This window comes from Pocillopora verrucosa, chromosome 12 (genome assembly GCF_036669915.1).
Source record: "Pocillopora verrucosa isolate sample1 chromosome 12, ASM3666991v2, whole genome shotgun sequence".
NCBI lineage: Eukaryota > Metazoa > Cnidaria > Anthozoa > Scleractinia > Pocilloporidae > Pocillopora > Pocillopora verrucosa.
The window spans coordinates 7,619,956-7,642,864 of record NC_089323.1 but is presented as its reverse complement, the minus strand read 5'-3'; the positions used below and the strand labels follow the sequence as shown (position 1 = coordinate 7,642,864).

The following is a 22,909-nucleotide window of genomic DNA, read 5'->3' as shown; positions in this document are numbered from 1 at the left end:
CGATTTTGTAGAAGTTCGATGCTAGCCACTATTAAGAGTCAACAAGTGAATAAAAAATTTTAAACTGTTTTTAACTAAACAACAGAAGAAGAACAAAACCATTGCATTGAGGAATTACTTTCGGCACACATTGAAAATTGCTCTGTATGTTTGTTTTGGTTGTTAAGGTTATGGCCTTGCAACTGGAGATCAAGGTATGAGTTTCTTTGGACTCCATGACCCAGAACTCGACAGCTCCCTTCCAGAATACACACCTGGAAGCCTAGACGCTATCTCTCGTGCCCAGAGCCTCTCCATCATTGCTCTTGCTCTGGGGTCCGCTTGTGGGATGAATTGGAAACAAGACGTTGGTCCTGCAATGGACCTCACAGTCAACGTTGTGATAAAATTCTTTCAATTTCTTCTTCGAAATTCGGACCGCATTCCACAATCGCTTCGTTCGGCTAGGGCGCTTTCATCTTCTCCTGGTGATTTATCAAAACGGCGAAGTCCCAGCCCAGTTTTAGACTCCCAGCTTTCAAAGGCGTTGCTGTATTTTCGGACAGCGTTGGAAGTTTTCCAGTGGGATGCCACACACAGAAACGTATTCTCGTGGGCCTTCCATCTCACTCATGGCATCGTGAAAGAAATTCTACTCTTAAGAGACTCGAGCGTTGTTTACAGAGTTAGCAATTCCATGAGAGTGTTGAGGTTAGCCGAGCGTTTGCTTAATCTATCGTACTCGTCAAGCAGTGAAAAAGTATCGGATTTCAATCGATCTGCTCAGGAAAGTCAGGTTAATCTCGGAGCTGATTTGAAGAGGATACAGGATGATGTCAATAAAGCAGCTGAATCACAAGGAACTGCTGCTTTGACGGGAAATGATGGCAGCATTTCAAATTTAGACGCGCATCAGCGAACTGTGTGTCAGACGCATCTCACTGGGTCGTGGCTTTTGCTGTATAAATTCACCTCCGACGTGTGCAAGAAGATGCAGAAGCGCCGGACTTCGTTGTTCTCGGCGCAAGAAGGAGAAACCAGAGGAAGCATTGAAACACAAATGGTCGAGCTGCTATGTAAGATTCAGGAAAAACTTCAACTGTTGGATGTCAGAATCCCAAGTGATTATACCACAAAGCCAGAGAATGTCGAAGGTCAGAGTTTAGTTGTTTTTATTGTTGTTTGTTTGTGTTTTTGTTGGTTATATATACATATGAAATCTTTATTCTCTCCGGCTCTATAGCTGCGATTTTTCTATTAAGCGAACACATCCGGGAATCTCACACGCGGCAGGCTAACCTAACGGGCTAAGCCTAATCTTCCAGCTGGTCCATAGATATAATTATATCCTTAAAAAAAAGGAAAGCATAGAAAAAAAAAAAACATAACAATATGGCGGCTCTACCGTTGTTACTTCCGGTGCTCTCCAGTAAGGCAACTCAACATTTTCTTGTAAGAAAGGAGGCGAAGCCACATTTGTCGTCGAAATAAGCCTGAGTGAGTGAGCAAATGAATAAGTAAGTGATGGTAACAATAGAATTCTGATCTTGATCCAGTTTTAACCCTATGTTTTCCGCTGCCTCTTGCTGTTCTCATATTTTTTCCTATTGTCTAATTAGTTTGACATTCGCGCCCGATACACATTTGAGTTCTCTCCTGAAGTGATTTCAGGCTTATAGCCACCAGTGCATGATGTTTTTAGTTCTTATTACAGAAGATACAAGAAGACGATAAATATCTCACAATCATTTCAGGATTGCGATTAAAAACAATTTTTCATGCAGAAATATCTTAATAGATCTGATCGGCGTATCATGACACCTAAAGGAAATTTTTTTCTTTGAGGAAACAGCATATTTTCGTTTGAATCAGCCACTTTTGCCCGAAAGAGACACTAACTTTGCGATGCGAGCAAGCTGCGAAATAAGACACGTTGAGTTATTCAAAGGAATAATGCAATGGAGGAACGGTGGAATGGTGGAATATCCTAAGACAGGGATAGGCGGAATATCCTAAAACGCGGAATGCCTTGTTATATGTAACAAAAGTCTCACAAAAAATGGAATCGCAATAAAATAAGAAAATTGTTTATAATTAACAGGCGAAATTAAAAGAAGCTTACTAGTTAATCATTGTCGAATTCCATAGAATAGGGGAACTATGGCTTTCGAGCTAGCCCCTTTATATTGTTATTATATTACTGATTATTTGTTACCATTTATTAATCACTTGTTGAATGTCAGTTAGTTAATATGTTCTTGCTTCGAACGTCGTGAACAGGATCATTATAAACTTGGGGTGGGGAGGGGGGTGTTATCATTGTAGACAGTTCTATTATTTTTGAAGGTTTTACGTACAATCTGTACCCCAAAATTCGAATACTTAATTTCCTCTGAGATGAACAGTTAATAGGTAAAATATTCCGTAATCTTTCCTCTGTTTCTTTCTCAAAGGAGTGACCTTTTGCTTCGTATTTTTCAGATGTCAGCGCTTATTTAGATGGCAGCTTTCAAAACATATCGCAAGAGGGGCTTCAGGATTCTTTGTTTTCAAGGCGGCGGTCAAGCGTACAGGGAGGGACAAGCCAAGAGTATAATCCCGAAAAGTCCCGTAAGTATGAGTCACCCTATAGAGAAAGCACTGAAAGTCTTAATTCCCCCGCACGGCTGTATACCACAGGAAGCCCAAGTGGCAATGTGACTGAACAGGACTCCAAGACTCTTTTGTCGATTCTCTATATTCAGCTTCAGCAGTACGATCTTAGGTCTGCTCTTGATCTTGCCTACTCATTACTCGAACCGTCGCTTTCGTGCGATGAATTTCAAAACAGTGCACACTTTTCTCTGCTTCCCAGCGCGCCAAGCTCGTTTCAAAGGAGTAGCCATCATCCAAATTCAAATCAACTCATGGAGGTTCTACTTCAAAACTATCCTGTTGCACGAGTCGCGGATAAGAGAGGTATCAAAGTGGTGCAAACGCTTGCAAGGTTCATGTCGGCTTATTTTTCAAATCTTTCTCTCTATGTTTATCCTCCCTACCAACCGACTGAGCTTCCACCATTCCATGAACTTTCTTTCGATAAAAACACGAATGAAGATTCTGAAGACCGTTCTCAAGTAACGGAACGTATTGGGCTTGATAGGGCCAAAGTAGCGCAAGCTGTGCGAGACCAGGGTGTTTATGAGCTTTGGAGTGCCAACAGCACCGTAGAACTGTTGCTTGTATCAGGGCTTATATTGGAAGCAGCCTGGTTAGCTAAGAATTTGGGTGACTGGAAAAACGCGTTGTTGTTGTCTTTCGCAAACCAAGTCGTGACTTCTAGATTATCCGAAAGTGAGACACATCAACAAAGTCAACGTATGTTCCCTCAACCACCGAAAGAGATCACTACTCACGCCATTGCATTTTCAAGACTGAGTCCTTCGTTCAAGCAAACTATTTCAGCCGCTGAAGAGCGAGCAGATAGCTTGGCCGAAGAAAAGCCAGCTCTTCATTCTTCGAAGGGTCAAAGGTCAATTAAGCACGTTGTGGTGGATGTCGGAACAGAGGCGGATGACAAACTTGTGAAAGAAGTTTCTCGGGTTTTTGAGGCGGGACTGGTGGCGAATCTCGACTTAGTGCCGTTAATTTTCACTGGTTTGGTGAGCCAGTTGAAGAATATGACGTCAATGTTTGAGTGGATTGTACCTGAGGAATTCTATCTGCCCTTTCCACCATCTTTCTGTCCACAACCGATGAATGCCAAGAAGGTAATAGATGAAAATGTGTGATTTTGAATCATTTCCGCTCAATTTTGTTGGATTTCATCGAATGGGAGGGAGATTTTTATCGGTGAGACAGATACCACTACAGAATTCATGAAGTGAAATGCGCAATTCTTAAGCTTTGCATAGGTCGAAATTACTAGAAGCGAGGTTACCACAGATTGGAAAAAATGATCTGCGATTTGTTTCTTTTGATTATTTTTTCCTTGTTCACCTTCTCAGTGTTCTCCTTTTCAGGCAGTAACCGGTAACATTTACCGCCTGTAGTACCTCTTATTACCGTTTAAATTGCTTGGAATTCTTGAAAATTCAACATGTAAAAGGATTGCTCTACCGGTTTGAAAATTTATTTTACCTGTTATGCTTAAAATAAGGGAGAACACTGCCTTCTAGGCAGGCCTACCATGGTTCTCTTGTAGTTAATAAAGTTTCGTTGTTTTAACTGTTACTATATTTCTGTCAGGAAACTTTGTCACCTCTAGCAGAAAAAGAAGAGAGGCTCCGCTCTGAAGTGGCCAACATTGTACAGAAGATCTTTCTTCTGCTCAAAGCTTCTAACTGTTTGGTTCCATGCGTGAGGTGGTACACAGAACAGCTTGTCAGCACGTCAGAGAACTGGTACAATGTGATAAGAACTGATGCAGACTTTCCAGTGCCTTCTTCATTGGCTGGATATGCTGATCGTGGATTTAGTTTCCGTGACATTGAAGCAGACAAATCCAGTCATGTGTCTCCGAAGAAAAAAGGTGAAAAAAGTTCATAATGTATTGAAGAGATCCGCAAAAGGCTATCAGGGTTATATTAGACAGTCTTCCCCACCCAAGTAAAGGGAATCTACTCTACAGTCCCCGGTGGTTTAAAAACGGATAAATTTTTATCGTATGGATAAATTTATCTGTGAATAAAATGGCTTTTCACAGAAAGAGTCTCCGGCGAATGAGGTTTTTCTTAAGTTACTAACAGTTTGTCTGGGTTTTGGAGGATTTTCTTAAAAATAAAAAAATTAAAAAAAACCAACAACAACAATATGTTCTCTTTTAGGGAAAAGAAAGCCTGAGGCAGCCTCCAGTGAAAAACAAAGGATAACTTATCATAGACCGCCATCTTCGATTGGAGGTGCGCTGTGCAGTTTTCGTGATTTCTGTGCGATTATGTGGCTATTACACGCACGGGATAAGATGAGCAAATCATCCAGGAAATTCAGAGAGCTAAGGAGCCAGTCTACAGGTAGTGAGGAGGTGAGCATGTTCATGCCGGCTAATCAGTTGAAGTGGAGACTTATGTGTTCGTTATCTGAAGGAAACTGCGACAAATGAACTCCAGCTTAACGCAAACCTTATACCAGCTGCACGAGGCGATTAGGAAAAACGGGTGCGAAACGCGATGGTAACTCGGGGGCAAGAGAGGAGTTTGTTTTTTCACTCCCTCTCCTGCGCACACTTGACATTTTTCAGCAGAGAGATGTGTGGGCACATAGCAGAACGTCTCCTATTTTCATGTGCAAAGTTTCCGTCGGAGAGTTCGTTTGTTAACAGAGTGTAGTTTTTATCTATCTTTAAAGTACTCGACATATTTGACCTTGTTTGATTTTTTGTTTGAAATTTATACTACTTTTTACTATCAATGTCTTTCTTAAGGAGGCCACAACAATCCATTCAATTTGTTGGGAGACCCTGCTGTGGACCACGAGATTAGCTCCCTTCAGCTCTTTACTTGGAGCCACAGACAAGATCATCGACACTTTGCTGACCTTGTTGTCGGAGCTGCCTCCTAGTACAGCAACAGCAGAACTTACAGCTCAGTTCTTCAACAACCCAGACGTGGTCCAGACAGCGAGTGGAAGAGCAAAACTGAAGCGTCTCATGGCCCAGTTTAGAGGAGTCACTGTGGGAGAAGACAACGACACAGACCGCCAAGACGAACCCCTGTCAGTTTTTTATCGTAAGAAGTGCATGGATTGGGAAGAAGAAATGGATGAAAGAGAAAAACTTTTCGGCAAGGTTTGCGATCAGTTTTTCGACATTAAGGAGGCTTCCGGGAACAAATCAGCCGATGATGAAGTAGAAGCCATAATGCATGATGGTGGAGGTTTGGCAGTTGGAACGGCCTTGTTTGAGACGCAGCCATCTTATTTTCAGTTTCTGGATACTTTTTTCATGATAACTGTGTCCAAAACTGTGATGACTTATCATAGTAAGGCAACATATCCCGTGCCACTGCTGTCCTCCTACAACAAACAGCTTTTAGTTTCAGACACTAAGTCACTTTCGATGCTGCAACAGAAGACACACAATGATACCCCAGCCAGACCCATCAAGGGCCCCTCTAGTCTTTTCAGAAGCCAAAGCTTTACAGATGTGCGTTCCTCCAGACCCAAACCAGTGACCACAGCCTCAACTATGGGGTCTGAAACGGAGATAAAACGCAGCAGTAGCTTAAATGATGTAGCTAGCTTGGGCTTCCTCCCTGGGATTCGGACCCTCGGGAGTCAGCTACTTGAGCTTCTTCCTAGTCTGACCTGGCTCAGTCGCTGGACCATGGAAGGTTCATCTTTACCTTCGAGTAACTTCAATCGCAGCGCTCCTGGTGGCACCGAGTCGCTTCCAGTGATGCGGGTTAATGTCTCGCTTCCACTTCTGGTGAATAGTTTATGGTGTTTGCAAAATGTTTATTGGCCATGGATGTTGGATACAGAGGTCATAGTTGATATCAAGGTCAAAAGACCAAAGATTTCTCCGCAGAAACAACCAATACGTGACGTTAGAGAGCGCTCGCCTGTTTCAACAGACGCAGCCACGCCACCAAGACCCTTACGGAAAGTTCTAAGTGACTCCAATCTCCAAAGATCTGAAAACAATTCAGCGAAACGAAATAGTATTGCTGGTGAAGGAAGAGGGTTACAAGGCGATTACGGTTATCAGTCAACGCCGGATATGCTAAAACGATCTCAAAGTGATTTGAAGACTTCTACGCGGAGAGAAAAAACAGTGTCAAGTAGGGAATTCCCAGCACAAGCCCAGAAAGAAGGGATAGAACTCTCAAGGCCACCTCGAAAGGATTTTCAACGCATTAGAAACCTTGATCGCATTCCCAAATCGAACAGTGAACCAAACATCCCGAATATTATTATACATAGTCCCACAACGGACGAAGAAAAGGATTTGAGTGGCGCGTATAAAAAGCGACACTCGCTGCGAGTCAACGGGAAAAGTGACTTCCCTGGTAGCCCGACGACTTATCACTCTGATCCAGGTATGAATAGTAAATAATCCCATTTTAACTACCACGTGGTATCATTTAGCGGAGCAGCGGTGGCTCAACGGTTAACGCACTAGACTCCGGGTCAAAAGGCCTGGGCTCGAGATGTGGCCGTGTCATTGTGGGTAAAACACCTTGCTCTTAAAAATGCCACTCTCTCCACCTAAGATTATAAATGGGTAGAGGCAAACTGTCGGTGAAAGCTGACGATCCTATCTAGGGAGAGTATGGGGGGAGGGAGGGGGGGCAGTAGTGATACTCTTAGTCGCTTCATGTTACGGAAATAGGGATACGCTCCGGCTTAAGGCGCCACTTTACTCAAGTGGAGACGTTACTAATTCAAATTGCTTTCTAGAGTTAACTTCTTCTGTCAAACAAGTCGTAACTTCTACTCCTGCTAAGTCTAAACGTTCACGGAAAAGTAAAAGAAAGGAACACAAACAGGAAAAAATGACGAATGAAAGCGATCAGCCTGGAAACAAAAGACGAGAGGAAGATTTGGTTGGTTGGAAAATACCAGAGCGCGATGGTACAGCATTCTATTTACCGTTTAAAGTGCATTTTTTTTTATTTAGCAAAAAGTCTTAAAGGTGATCTCCTGCAATCCGTGTCAGTCTTCTTCTTCCTTTGACATTCTTGTTCCTTCTTGGATTATTATCGCGTTTTAAATCTTTTTCTGTATTACCAAACTTCTATTTCCTTAACGATCTTAGCGAGTTTCTCTCTTAACTCACGGACGTTTGCATGTGTGTTATAACAAGGAATTTTGTCATGACTAAACAGTTATGCTCTCTGAGTGACCTTAAGCAGTCAGAAGTAATTCTGTTAACAGTCTCAGCTTGGTTGTGCACTCTTCGGTGCGTGTCTTGTGTAGTTTCTCTGAATTTTTAAAGGTTCATTTTTTCGATTCGGTTTATGATTACTGTATGTTCCTACCTTGATTCTTCGAACAGACATAGCACAAATACACCGACCATCTTTAGCAGCTGAAGAAAAATCAATCCCCACCCATCCCATGATTAGAACAGCTCCGTCACGTCAAGGAAAAAGAAAAAAGAAATCTTCACGAGAGCAGAAAGAGCCGCAAGCTATCGATGGCGTGGTCACAAAGGAATTTGATGGCGTGGTCACTCAGGAATTGGATGGCGTGGTCACTAAGGAAGTGCAGCCAAGAATCACAGTAGATTCAAATGAGAAGAGTCAGTCCTCGGCAATGACGGTACCAGTGTCTCAAAGTCAAATGGAACTGGTTCTTGTTGTGAGGTGAGATGACTGGTTACTCGATAGCGTAACGTGGTCGACTAATAAAATTTTGGCCACCTTCTCAACCAGTCAGATGCGAACCTAAACCAGTATCTGACCAATATTGATTCTACTTCAAATTTTTTGTAGGCCTGGCGTTGCTAGTGATGCTGGTGACACTGTGCAGGCTGGTATGCCTGTTCTTCGTATACCAACAATGCTGGGGAACGTTCAAAGCTCAGAATTAAACATACCAACCCCCTCTGGCAACAATGGACAAACAACCCGTGTGGAAACGGCGTCGCAAACGGATCATAAGGGAATGACGTCATCGGGCTCTCAAATGCCAGTGCATTCTGGGATTTCAGCTGGGCAAGGTCACATGCATCGCGAATCTGATCAAAGTATTGACAATCGTGTTGATGTGCAGATTGTGGCAAAAACCGCCTCGGTTCAAACTGAATCAGGAGTGGAACCAAAACCGGAAAATCCCTTGCCTTTATTCCCTTTGTTACAACAGCAGCAAGCCTCTATACTGCAGAATCAACTTTACTACCCTACAGGCAATCCGCAACCACCAACATCACAGTATCAAGATCAAATTAGAGCTTCTTTACCTTTGCTTCGTTTTCCATTTTCTGACGCATCTTGCAAACTTGACCTGAGCAAGATGAGGCTTCTTGAAATTCCAAAGCGAGGTACGGACCACTCTTTGTTGCAGTTACCCGAATCAAAACCGTCAACAACTGAATCTGGTATCCCAGATTTGAGCAAAATCAAACTCTTGGAATTTCAACCCAAGAAAGAACTTTGGAAGAGTACCGCTGAACTAAAAGGACATGGCACTGCACCCAACAACTGGGCCTTACTACGTATGCCTGAAAATCAAGCATCTTCAAATGGAGTTGACCTAAGAAAATTGAAACTTTTGGAAAATCCGCCTACACTTCGTGAAGCATGGCCGCTTTTAGAAGCTCCAAGGAAAGCAGAAACACCGAAGCTTATTCCTTTAGAGAAAATATTGGCATTTGAGAAGGATCTGAGGGAGAAACTTGCACCATTCAGCAAACGCACGCGTCACTGGCAAGAAAAGGAGAACATCAAACCCAATGAGGAAAATAGACTGAGGCAACCTCAGAAGATTATTGAACAAGAAAACAGGAGAAATACAGTTTCAAGGTTAGGCTTCCCTTTTAATCGCAATATCTTAAAGAGTTGATTTTTCTCACTGGTGACCTTGCATACCTATGTTGATCATCCCTCAGAGTTTGGTGTTTAATCAACATAATTACTTTTTTTGGCTCTTGATGATTTCCTTTATTCCTTGGATCGAATGTTTGAATGTTTTTTGCTCTTCACATAATGAGCATTAAAAGGGCTGTGATCGTTTTCAAAATTGTTCACGTAACGTTAGCGAGGTTCTCCTTCACTTGTGTTGCCCCCCTCCTCCCCCCCCCCCCATCCCCTTCTACTGATGGGTCGTCTCCTAGTAGGAAATGTTGCAAGTAAAGATCAGGAGGGAAGAAGGGAGGAGGGGGGTGGGGTGGGTAGGGTAAGTTAAGATTGTAGTTTTCGAGCGACTCAAATTATGCGGTAGTTTGTTTCGCTATTACCTCCCCCAGGCAACTAACAATTAAAAGCTAAGCAGGGAACATGCATATTTAACGAGAGTTACGTGCATGCGTATTTTTTCGATAACTAAGTCGCAAATGCGAGTGAACTCTTACTTCAACTTATTCGACAAGTAGGGAGTGGATAAGGGTAACGATCAACTTTTTCAATATTTTTTCCGGTTTAGTTGCAACCGGAGAATTAGAGTTCGTCTTTCGTTTTCCTTTTTAGACAAAGAAGAAGGCAGGCTTTGGAAAAGCAGACTAGACCACGTTCTTCATCTCCCGTTTTTAAAGGCAGGCCAGGAGGAAAACTTTCTCGCAACAAATCCATCCAGGGAAAGGTTATAACAGTGCAACCCGTTAAAAGAGCAAGAAGAGTCGATAAAGAACCTCCTAAGAGGCAAAAACCGGCGAAAGAACCAGCTTCTAAGAAACCAAAATCAGCTAAAGAGCAATCAGTGCAGAAACCCATTCCGAGGAAGGATTCTAAAAAACAGGTTAGCTTGAGTGAGAGCGAGTTGGAATTATCCGAGATTTCTGATCAGGCTTGGGATGTTTCCGAAGAAGAAAAGTATTTCCGGGTTGAGAAAAGTCCAGAACCTTTTTCTTTCCGGGAGCACGGGGACCAAGGAAACAGGAGCGTAAAAAAGGGTAAAGAAAGAGGGGAGAAGGAATCCAAGCCTGAAGAATTCGGGGAGGAGATACCAGGCCCCCCGTCTATGCGGCATATGAAAGAAAGAATTGGAAGGAAGCTTCACGAAGTTGATCAGCAAATGTCTGCTTATCGCAGTGGAAGTCCTAGTTGGAAGTCTCTTTTTGAAACTGCACGGCAGGAGACTGGTGATGAACGACAAGGAACGAAGGCCTACGAACGTCGACAACCGCAGAGAACCATTGGAATTCAAGTTGACGAAGTGAGGAGATCTCCCCAGGATGATCCCATGGGTTTTCTTCATCCGGGCATGCTCGATCGTGGTGCAACTAATATTTTGAAAGTTAGTTCCAGCTCGCAAACAGAGCAAGCTTCCGCGCAGCTGTTACCAAGGAGAGACCTGGTAACGTCCGGTATTCAAACGGATAAAGGGGGTGTCGATTCGGATCACGTGACATCCCATGCACCAAACTTGCCGCCAGACATCTTTTTGAACCTTCAAATGCCCAAACCTTATCAAGAAAACCAAGTGGGTGTTGACGTGATAGATAGGTCTCGAGATCTCCACCCAGTTGATGATGACGAAACAGTCTTTGACAAACCTTTCTCTAAACGAGGAATCGATAAGGGAAGGGAGCCTGGTGATGTTGCCCCTGCTGTTTCAAAGCTTACTGGGGTGTCCAGGGGGAGGCAGTTCCTTAGTGTAGCTGATATAGATCATGATCAGTGGTTAGAAGTTCAGAGTACCCCTATGACGTCTGCAAACGAAATAGACTCGGAAAAAGAAGGAAAGGGAGAGGAAATTGTTGATCAGCAGGTTGAGCTTCCATCGGAAAAAGGTAAGGTGCAAATGATTTGTAGTTTTTTATTTACACACACTTTTCAAAAACTAGCTTCGTATGCAGTCCGTTGGTGCGAGTGTTTCGACGTAGAAGAATAAGTCAAGCGCGAAAACACCTGATAATTGTGAACAAGTGAGATCCTTTTACAATCGTTAAGTGTTAGAAGAGCTATAAAATCTTTTGACTGCGCTGAATGCCCTCCTACACAGTGTTCAATCTCGAATTTAGTCAAAGTGGGTCATATGTCCCGCATTAAGAACACGACCATAAATACCAAGCTTTTTGTGGACAGCTATGTCAGTGCTTTTGTCAATGAATAGGCTCTCAAATGGAGCAATTTATTGTCAATTCCATTTCTTGTTACTGTACAATGGAATCCAGCATGCTATCCGCCGTCACATTACTTTTGTAAGTTGCATTTTTTTCCATGACTGAGGTAACCTACGTACTGGCACTATAACTGTGCAAGGAAAGACAAGACTTTCATACTTGTGCATTGGAAACTACTCCTCTGCTGTCCAGTTTACTGGTTTCAATTCAACCAGCACTGCCTCTTCTTTTCCATCGAGAAGTTCTCTCACTGCACGCTGGAATTCACCTTGCATCGGCTCTTAAGGCGTCAGCATGAACGTGGTGAGCCCAGAGGCAGACAACCCTGTGGGTTTGAGGCCACGTGACGTCAGTTATTTGATACGCTAGTTGTACTCTTACATTGTTTGTAATTTGCAACGGTCGATCTCGGCAAGACGAAAGTGATCCCAAGAAATGTTTCATAAATACCGCAAAAGGTAATATTTCATCCCCAAAATCAGTCAGATGAATAAAGTTCACTTACCTTCGTGTTTCTGCGTTGTCTAGAGTAATTTTGCGGGGTTTTGGGACGATTCATTTCCCACTTTGCACTGATGCCCCTCCAAAGGCAAAGGAAAAACACAAAGCGTGCAAAAAACATTAGTTCAATCAGGACGGAGGTGTCAGTAGTGGCTTCGTTCTGATTGGCTAATATTTTTTTCTGGTTGCGGAACGGAAGTAGTAAATAGTTATGTGGAGGGCTGGTTTGTATCGCCTTTCGACTGACACACCATGCGCTGGCGTGGGGAGGGCCGAGTGAAATCTGAGCTCGGTTAGTGATTAAATTGAAATGTAATGCGGTTAATCGAAGGCGTATGATCGACCACTTCGGTCCACATCATGTGTCGACGGCGGAGCGATGAGCGAAGGTCAGAAATCGAACAGGCTTTTGAGGTGGTTAGAGGCGGGAATTGCACTGATTTTTGGCTTATCTCTTACATGTTTGTCGAATTTTAACGTGCCCGAAGCTGGGAGGTGAGTGACATTTGGAAGCGGAAGAAATTCGATGAAGTTCTGGAGGTTTTCGGCCCAGACGGTCCTGGAAGTTGCACGCATAGTGTTTTTCCTTTGCCTTTGGAAGGGCATCGATGCAAAGTGAGGAATTTATCGCCTCAAAACCCCGCAAAATCACTCGAGACAACACAGAAAAACGAATTTAATTGAACTTTATTTATCGGACTGTCATTAAGCGAATTTTGGGGATGAAGTCACGATTTGCGGTATTTATGAAACATTTCTTGGGATCACTTTCGTCTTGCCGAGATCGACCGTTGCAAATTGCAAACAATGTAAGAGTACAACTAGCGTATTAAATAACTGACGTCACGCGGCCTCAAACTCACAGGGTTGTCTACCTGTGGTGAGCCACGTGCCGTTCAAGCGTAGAAGATCGAAAGTTATTTGTTCCCTTGGTAAATGCGTTGTTCTTTCTGTGCCTCACGCAAATTGAGCATGGCATGCCTTTTTCTTCGTCATACTATAGTCAAGGGTATACATTTTTCCACGCAAGACGGAATTTTCTCACAGTACTCGTTGAGTTTGAGACCGTTGGCTCTTGAAGTTCTGGAGGTTGACTTGATGTCGAACTGACCCCTTCAGCTTCACTGTCCTCATCCAGCCTACCTTCTGATTTCCAGGTTCAACTGCCATTTTCTTTTGCTTAAAAAACACACTAACCTTTTTTTGTCGTTTTATAGTGAAACGTAGGCACAAGAACAAAGTCAACAAATAAAGCATAAATCGATCGGTAAAGCAATGTAAGCAAAATGTCGAAGTAGGCTCCAGTCTCTCTTGGAATTGCATGGAACGCCTGACACAAAATTTTCTGATAGGCACGTACTCTTAAAAGTCAGTCATTTTGCACGCTCATTTCAGGCTAATAAGCACACATATTTGTTTTGATTTACTTTTATGATTGCATGCTGCTTTTAGAATTACTTATATATATATATATATATATATATATATATATATATATATATATATATATATATATACATGAGATAACTTGTTTTTTCGGTTTTTGTCTGTTTGTTTGTTTGTTTTTGCGTCAGTATGACTCCACAATCTTTTCATTTTTCGTCAGAATAGAATATTTAGGCATCAATGACGCAAAAAGGCGGCCTAGATTAAACACTGCCTACATAGCCACGGTATTTTCGCGGCTTCTTGTTGGGTTGTCATTAGATTTTTAATTAAGATTTTGACTTTCCCTGTTTGTTCCTTATGATGCGAAATTTGCAGGTAAAAAGAAAATGTTTCAGGCTTGGTTAGGAGGTCTAAGGCTTAAGTTTGCTATTAACCTTTTCATTCCCATGAGTGACCAAGGCAGAATTTCTCCTTTAAATTTCAGTACGATTAAGTAGACAAGTGATGAGAATCAATAGATATACCAGTTAAGGAAATATTAGTCGATCAAATACCATATTCTCCGAACCAGCATTTAATGAATTGTATGACAGATAGTGAGGAGACTCACTAATGAGATCTTGGGAGTGTAAAGGTTAAATCCTTGCATCTGAACCTCTCACCCCATGTATATTCCATCCATTCGTTGTGCGATTCACATTAAAAGGAAGCTGAGCTTTGGCGTAAGAGATGGAACAAAAGACTGATTCCAGTATGTCCGCGGGTGAACAATCTCGACAACACATAAATTTTCTAAGGTAATTTTCTGTCGTAATGTTTACAGAACATTGAAAAAGCGAGAAAAATTTTATGGAAAAAAATGATAGGTCATGGGGTTTGTTTAGGAAGAAATTTCTTTCTCTTCGATGGATTTCTGGCAACATGCCTCCGTGTTACGCGATTGAGTGCGCACGGTAAATTAAGGGTTTGCGCGCGCCACTATGCGTGGAACAGAATGTGCATTGTGATACTAATAAATGTTCTTAATTAACTTCCTTTGAGTCGTTTTCCTCTTTTGTCAAGTATCATCAGAAAATCAAAGCTACCAATCGGAAGAAGAGGAGTATAAAGATAAACAAGAGAACGTGAAGTATACAGAGGGACCTGATAAGCTTACAGTAGAAATAATGGACTCTACGGACGATCCTGTGCAAAGGTCAGTCGTATGGAAATACTGCGCAATATACTACGGCTTAGCTGTTCGCTGTTACTGGATAAATCTCCATGGGTGGATAGGGCAGTAGGCGTAGTTAACGCGTACCCACGGGATATCAATTTATCCGTTGGATAACGTCATCCGCCCTTGGAACAACTGAACCCCAGGATTTAATCGACAGACTTTAAATTTAGGACAACATCGTGTGGCATGATACGATACAACATAAGGAAGTACTACTCAGAAGCTTTCGTTTGTATGGTCACCTAAGAGGGTGTTATCCGCAGGAAAAAAAGTTAGAACAATCTTCAACAAAACAAGATGATTTGGTTTAATCAACTGAGTTGATAATGTAAATTGGCCACCGTAAAGAGTTTCAAAGCTGATGTTTTGAGCGTTACCATTTGTCAAAGCGATTGTTGAAGTGCGCTCTAACGAAGGGCTAACGCTCGAATCGTCAGCTTTGAAACTCTTTACGGTTGCCAATTTACACTATCAACTCGGTTGATTAAACGAAACTATCTTGTTATACTCCTTCACCGACGTATTACCACATTTTCTTAAGAAACTTACCCCTTTTCTTCAACGAAACAGTTGCAAATGAAGGTACTGTTAGATACAATGAACGGCAAAAGTAGTTGGCACGTCATGGCAAACAAAGAAACAAAAAATGACCGACTCTTTTTTTTTTTTAGTTTTTAACTTTTACCCTACTTGAAGCATGTTGAACACTCATTTTCGCATGGCGAGCTGAGGGTCAAACGCCTATTCAACTTGGCGACAATATTTTTGTTATCATAGAGGCCACGGATATGTAGTTACGTGCGATCTAGAGCTTGTAGACTATTGAAGCGAGGTCAGGGGTTCACTAATGGGAACTTCCTGCTTGTACCTGTCTTTTGGAATTTTCATCCCCGTTTCGAACTTTTGATACGACTGTAACGAGTGGCAAAAGTAGTAGACAAGCCTCCATCTCAACATAACAAACAAATTTTATTATTCATCTCTGATAAGTTACTTGAAAGTTCGGGAAAATATTGTACATTTTGTTAACACGAGGCAACATCGAAGTGGGGGAGGGTAAAAAAAAAAGAATTCAAAAAGTGTAAGCACTTGCCAAACTTTTGCCACTCATTGAAACTTCCATTTGAATTACTTAACAGTGTCTTATTCCCTGACTGGATAGTTAGAGTCACCTTGTACAGCATAATAAGCTATCGACTACCAAGGTATTGCCTGGAAGCAATTTTGCATAGTTAAGATTAATTTTTTCTTCTTAATTTCAGATTCTACCTGTCACCATTTCCAGCAGCCTCTCGGTCAAGTGCGAGAGCAGTGTCTACACAAGTCCTTAACGAGAGAATGAAGGAAATGAGTGAGAGGATTGAAGCAATGGATCAAATCACACAGAACATGGATAGAGAGTTCAAAAGCTCGCGCGTAGTAAGATTTGCCATTGTTTTAAGAACTCTGAGTGGGAAACGGGTTGGTCTGTTGATACTTGCCAGATCATTCATCAAAATGTTTTGTGTCTAATTTTTTTTTCAAGTTATGTCAGGGATATTCATTTTCGTAACAGAGGCCTTAAAAATGACTTTACCCATCCCCAACCAGCTTATCGTTGTTTTCTGTACCGTTATATGACTAGGATATATCCAAGAGTGATGCGTTGTCGAGTTTTTAGAGTTGAATTACCAAGAGCGAACTCTGTTGAAATGGGGGAAGTACTCGCTCGGCTTCTTTTAAAAGTAGGAGACTTCTCCTAAGGATGCGAACTGAACTTGAGGCGAGACAGCTTCCTTCCGAGAGTATCCTCGACTAGAGTTCCCCGCATTGAGTGCCTTCCTAGTTGACGAATAATTCTAATTTTTTATGTATCTTTAGTTAAATAGGCAGGCAAAGTTCGGATTTTCAAAATAACGGGAGGACTGAAACGTCAAAAAATTTTTGTCATTGTTGTTGTTGTTTGTTTGTTTGTTTGTTTTTAAGGTAAATCTCGAGGTTTTAGTTTATGCTGTTAATCGTATTTTACTTTACCTTCCACGACTTTACCTCGGATGCCAAACCTTTATATAAGACTAAGTTTTCGTTCGTTTGCTTGTTTTAGCTTCTCTCTGCTATTCAAAGTATTGATGTAGTACTTAATCCATCTTCAAGAGCATCTTCTGCTGAAGTGATGTCTTCAAGAGGATCCGTTGGTTCGCGTAGGGAAAAGCCTCGGAGATGGGGCGACACTGCTCCTTGGAGAAGGAAAATAAATGCTGCGGTTGGTAAACCACCAACTACAATGGCGTCACATTCTGAAGGTACACTATCATGGGCCTTGCCTACGAACAGAAAAATTGGATTTATTTATTACTGATTGATCACTCGTTTAATTGATTTCCTCGAGATTGAGCCATGTTTGGAAAGTCTTTTCTGACATTGTATGAAAAAAAAATGTATAAGTTTTTTGTCGTAAATATTTCTTTTTCCTAGCGAATTTTCTTAGAACGTCTTCGGTTCATTACAAGGCTGCCGTCTTATATGGTTATTATTGACGTTTATATGCTTGTTTGTGTATCGATAAGGTGTGGAAGACAGCATAGATGTCCATGCAGACCCTGTAGATAAGACCGAGGATGTAGCTTCCGAAGCTGATATTAAGGATGAAAAAGAAGACATTGAGGAAAAACTTAGCCGTGGAGGTGATGAACAGGATGACCAGGAAGGCTTACGTCAGGAGGAACAAGGCGAAGATTTGATAGTTGCTTCTGGTGAAAGTGAAGAAATCGCTTCAAATCGAGAAGTGGATGATGAATCCAAACTTGAGCAGAATTTTCAACCTAAGGAAGGAGCATCTGTCGAAAAGAGTGGAGTACCTTCATCCATGCCACGTGATGAAACGAGGTAAATGTAGCGAAAGTTTACTTAACTCTAGGTACGAGTCAGTTATACTTTTTTTACTCCAATGAACTGATTAGCGGTTTTCCTTTCTTTCTACGATGCACCTTCTTGTAGATTGAGATACAGTAGAACCCCGCTAACTCTTAACTCCCAAGGCAAACAAACAAATGATTCGAGTCAGCGGGGGTTCGAGTCAGCTGATAGTAAATCACCAAAAAACGGAATCAAGAGAAATCGGATGTCGTTCGGGGGCGGGGGGTTGGTTCGAGTCAGTGGGGGTTCTACTGTATGTCCATATGGACTCGTGAAAAAAAGTATCTGTTTTTATTTGATACTCTTAGGAAGGAAAAAGCCCGACCGTTGTCTCAGCTGGAGTCATTGACATTATCACAAGATAAACTGAAAGAGGTATTCCAAGTTAAAGATGCGACACGAAGTCGGTAGGTTCAGTGATCAAATTCATGAGATTTTTTGCAGGATGTGCGTAACGGATTATGTTTCTTTAAAAATTTCGCCTGTATTCATCATTGGTAATCATCGTCGTCTGTAAAATCTTTAACTATCCTTGGAAATATATTAAGGAAATCAAGCCAGATTATAACTATTTGTTCTTATTGTAATTATTATTATTATTATTATTATTATTGTTATTATTATTATTATTTTTTTATTATTGTTATTTCTAATGTTATGAATGTTACCTCTTGTAGCAGGGACCCCAGCCCCGATGCCAGGCAACACCTGAAAGAATGGATGAACCAAAAACGTTCAGAGAGAAAAGCGGAGTGGAGAGGTCGGCAGGAAGAGCTGAGAGCGCAGGAATACCAACCATTTTTGTCTCCTACTCAGGTACCTATAAACGACTTGTTATTGTGTTGAGAACGCGGCGAACGAAAGCAATTGAGGATCTTTCTGGAGGTGACCTTCCCCGGCTACATCTTTTTACATATTTTTACTGTCACACTGCAAATATGCAGTGCTTGAGTATCCTGGTCACGGGATCGAAAGGTCTTTTTGTTTTGTGGTCTCATACGAGACTTTTTACCCTAACAGTGCATATACTCTCCCAGGGTTACAAATGGGTACCGACAAACTGTTAAGGTCGCCTGACGAAATGCAGGGGATGGGGGCCTTTCTCGGGATACTTGACCCGAGAAAGAAGTCGTCGGCAGGATGAGCGTGGGCTAATTTCCTGAACAGCAGCTGGTTATCGAGCATTACAAGCCGAAACCGGATACGTTCCGGTAGCCAACTTAATCAGTCTTGAATGCAGACTGCAACTTTTTTCTGTGGTGTATGCGAGTCTCTCTCGCAGCCGTTCCTTGAGATGTCACGCAACGCTTCCTTAGAGAACGCGCTAAAGAACGGCTGCGAGAAAGACTGGGCTTAAATGTCTGTGCAAGTATTAAACCCTGTAGTATTTGAACCATATTTACATATTTCTCGTTCCCAGGGCTCTACAGGTTTTAAAAAGATTAAGTTGATGGACAAGGAGAGAAGCGCGAAACGCAGGTAAGAAATCGATTCATTGTCTTTTATTCTTCTTGGCTCTTTGTCTCGCATTAACCTTGATAGTGGCACAAGTGGAATTTCACAACTGTCAAGTTTTGAATGAAGTTAGTTTGTTACGATTGTAAGGCAGGTTTTCTAAAAGCGATTTGTTACACATCCTTTGGATTTCCTCTTCAATAGAAGTGTACATTAGGACTCAAGTTGTGTGGTTTTCAGGCCTTTTTTTTTTCTTTTTTTCAACTGATTGCTGGTGGGTCGGTGGGGAGTTAAATATATAGAAGATGAAAAATTTTCATGAAATACTTAAAAAAAAAAGGGTCAAAATTGGTCACTAATCTTTGGCTATAATCTTCGACAGAAATCCCTGGAACCCTTTCCCAAGACGTCTAACAGTAATCGCATCTGAACTGTTGCCTTCACCCTATTTAGACTATACTGCATTTTTGTTTTTTTGGTTTTGTGTTAAAAAATTGGAGTAGCATCCCAAATATATCAATCTGGGAATTTTGAACGAACCAGCCCAGAAGTTTTCGCCCTCACCCATATTTTAAAATTAATTCACAGGAAAAACGAAGACCAGTATAAAAAACAAAGGATCGAATCGGCGTCCAATCTTCTCTCTGAGATGCTAGCCGAGCCAGTTCCCAAGCCGACGGATCGTAAACCAAACCTTCGATACGCAGGCAGCGTGAACACGCGCTACGCAACTTCACTTGCGGAGAAAAAGAAGCGGACAAGTGATCGATACAAAAATTTACCGAAAGCAAAGTCTAGAGGTAAACGGGTGCGACAAGATTTCGTGGAGAAACCAGTGAACAAGAAAGAAAATCGTATGCAGGAAAAACAATCTCTCGTTGATTCGCCGCATCCTGAAGAGTTCTCGAGGAAAGCTCAGGTTTCAGTTAGATCTCAAAATACTTCTCGTCGTGATTTTTTACAGACAAGCAGCCCATCTGTTTCAGTTCAGGAAAACCTTTCGGATCTGCTAGAAGGAAGTATTGACGTTAAAAGTGGTAGATTGGTCAAAGAAAATCTACCTGCTGAGGACGATTTTTGGCGCTCGAATTCTCCGACTGGCGCCGAATTTGTGACGATACAAACGTATCGGAGTTTCGCAAAGAATCAACCAAAGAGGGTTAAAGCTAGAGAGGCATCTAGGCGCAAGCTTCCCCTTGAGGGGATAGGTGGGTATGGCTTTTCGCATCAGCCTCGAGGCACAGATCACTTGGGAAGAACTTTCTCCAGGACACGCCAGACTGACCATCTCCTCCCTGGGGTTAGAACGTTAGCCGAGATAGATCGTCTAATAGAAGACATTCCAGATGATGGCTCCACCATGGATCACGAGAGGCTTGAGGGAATCGAAAGCTTGCTAGAAGGTGATGATGAACTGAGGGAGTTGTTGTCCGATGTTAACTGGCGCGCTGATGCTAAGGTACAGTAAAATATGTGAATTATTTGAATATAGGAGTAACGGTTGATCGTGTGGTTTTGAATGTCCGCGTGAGAGTTGTCCCGGAAAGTTCTTTTGTCAATAATAACAACTGACCTAGAGATGGATCCAGGAGTTTTTTAAAGTGGAGTGGGGGAAGGACGACGAAACTTTAATTAAGAAAACACTTATTCTTTTTTCGGTAAATTACTTCTTGATCAACCCACGCGCAATAGTGTCAGCGGTCAGAGTCGATTTTGAGGATTACTTTGTTTAGGTTGTCGAAACATCAGTCACTGTCGATGACCTCAGTTCTTCTTGGGATACGCTCATCTAGACGATCAAACTACACAATCAAATGATTTTGAAGGGATCTTTTTTTTCGGAATAAATAACTTGATAGTATGAGGTCCATAAGAAGAATGGAAAGAAAATTCGTTTCTCTTTTTTTCAGCCTCAGAGGAGTGATTTCGCAAGACCGACCCGAGGGTATTCCGGCATCGAAAAAGGTAAATATGCAATATTTTCTCAGGCGACATAGCGCACACCAGGTTGTGGCTGACACCGCCTGAGCTTGTCCTATCCCCCATTGCATGTGACGATCAGGAGTTTTGCTACTACTATCCTCTTGTTGGATGGGATTTTTTCCATCATTGTTGACACTCCCTCTCCCCTCCCTACTTCCAGCATGAATTAGGTTTTCCTGAAAATTCACTGACACCCATTTACATCCGTGGGTGGAGAACAGCACTGTGAGAGTTTCTGCGGGTCAAGAAATCACCACTCGAACGGGCACTGACATCCAGGGTCGAGCGCTCTAACTAAGAAGTCACCTCGCCTTCCAAATTTTGTTGGACTAGCCCGTGCAGAAGCCACTCGTTACTCGTCAGTCCTTAAAGACTGAGAATTTAGACTTCCGTACCAGATGGTGAATGAAAAAATTAACGTAGAGTCATTCCAACTTTGTTTTCCTCTTCTTCTTTGAAAGAAGATTCCCTGACTGTGCATTTATTTTCGTGGCTACACACATCTATCTCGCGGTTTGGTAGCTTATTCCTCGTATTTCCTTTGATTCATCTCTCCTTTCTAGATAACTGGCGAAGTAGTGAATATCAGATCGACACACCTCGGAATACTGAGCCTGCGGTTCCCACCGGCGGAAGAACATTGTCAGAATTTGATGATGACGTCAGCCCGTGGAATACTAGAGAGAGCATGCGCACGTCCGAGGATGTTGCACAGCTCTTGGTAAGTTGTGAGATAGTTGTTAAACGTCTTCAATTCTTAGAAATTGGAGGAGTTAGTAACTTGTCTACTTGGCCCACAAGATAAGCTGGGGATGGCTTCTGCTCATTTTGATCGTCACAATATCAGTCACTGTCTCTTTTAATCGATCATTTTAAAGAAAACCATCACCCGAACGATCAGAAATATGATCGGCCATTAACGACAATGCTATTCCTTTCCTTATTCCGTGGAAATATGTTGAAGTTGGTTTATTTAAAGTAGGCGATTTTATATGAAAATTATAGGCCTGTTCAAGAGAACCATTTAAAATTTGGTCTCGTCCTCAGAAGATCGGTCCTTTCCAAGCGCGTGAAAACAGGATGACTGAGTTTCGTCTCAGCCAATCGCTGAGCTTAGTGGAAACAAATTGAGTCAAAGCTTGAGTTGAATTTTAAGCAGTTCTTATTTGTCTAATTGGTATTGTTATTCCAGGCCGAAGTGGACGAGGCCGTGGGAAATATGTCGGAGAGTAGTGGCAGTCTCAGAAGTCACATTGATTGGGAAGAAGTGGACAAAATCATGGAGGAAACGTAAAACTTGAGAGAAATGTACCTTTGCAGAATGTAAGGAAAATTCGTAAGATAATAGCCACAAATATTTTGCTAGAACATACCAAAAAAACCAAATAGATGTGGAAAATAAGTGTTGTCTTTGCTTTCTGTAACACAAAAGTCGTAAGCAAGGAATGAGTACTGAATGCGCATATTTATGGTATGACTATTTAATTATGGAAAGCCATGAGATGATTGTAGGTGGCAATCTCTTGGAAAGGCGCAATGTTTACATTTTCCGTTCGCCCGGCCAAACAAATCGCTACAGACAAGAACTAATGCACGTGATAACCCCAAATCCAAGGACATTTTATTTCAAAAGTGGAAAGACAAGACTTGATCATGATCAAGTAATTTAGTATTCAGTATTAAAAGCCAAACCAGCAATAAATAATTATTTGCTGAGACCATTCCATTAAAAAAATTATATGATTAAAGAAGTCAAGAACAACTATGTTGTTAAGTTTCAAAACAGC

At 41.9% G+C, this 22,909-nt stretch overlaps 1 protein-coding gene across 2 annotated transcripts in view; it reads left to right on the top strand.

Annotated features, from left to right (window-relative positions):
- The window catches only part of LOC131777811 (uncharacterized), a 30,016-nt gene extending 7,252 nt beyond the window's left edge, over positions 1–22,764 (top strand). For both annotated transcript variants that reach the window (XM_059094153.2, XM_059094152.2), the window contains exons 11-30: positions 168–1,133; positions 2,461–3,728; positions 4,207–4,489; positions 4,785–4,981; positions 5,381–6,995; positions 7,357–7,530; positions 7,955–8,264; positions 8,394–9,422; positions 10,086–11,347; positions 14,633–14,765; positions 16,052–16,208; positions 16,873–17,071; positions 17,336–17,654; positions 17,993–18,091; positions 18,362–18,500; positions 19,105–19,163; positions 19,728–20,598; positions 21,050–21,104; positions 21,686–21,843; positions 22,315–22,764. In XM_059094153.2, the coding sequence (XP_058950136.2) occupies positions 168–1,133; positions 2,461–3,728; positions 4,207–4,489; positions 4,785–4,981; positions 5,381–6,995; positions 7,357–7,530; positions 7,955–8,264; positions 8,394–9,422; positions 10,086–11,347; positions 14,633–14,765; positions 16,052–16,208; positions 16,873–17,071; positions 17,336–17,654; positions 17,993–18,091; positions 18,362–18,500; positions 19,105–19,163; positions 19,728–20,598; positions 21,050–21,104; positions 21,686–21,843; positions 22,315–22,416 (9,395 nt within the window). In that variant the 3' untranslated portion in view covers positions 22,417–22,764. The remainder of the gene's footprint in view (positions 1–167; positions 1,134–2,460; positions 3,729–4,206; positions 4,490–4,784; positions 4,982–5,380; positions 6,996–7,356; positions 7,531–7,954; positions 8,265–8,393; positions 9,423–10,085; positions 11,348–14,632; positions 14,766–16,051; positions 16,209–16,872; positions 17,072–17,335; positions 17,655–17,992; positions 18,092–18,361; positions 18,501–19,104; positions 19,164–19,727; positions 20,599–21,049; positions 21,105–21,685; positions 21,844–22,314) is intronic.
- The last annotated feature ends 145 nt before the right edge of the window (positions 22,765–22,909 follow it).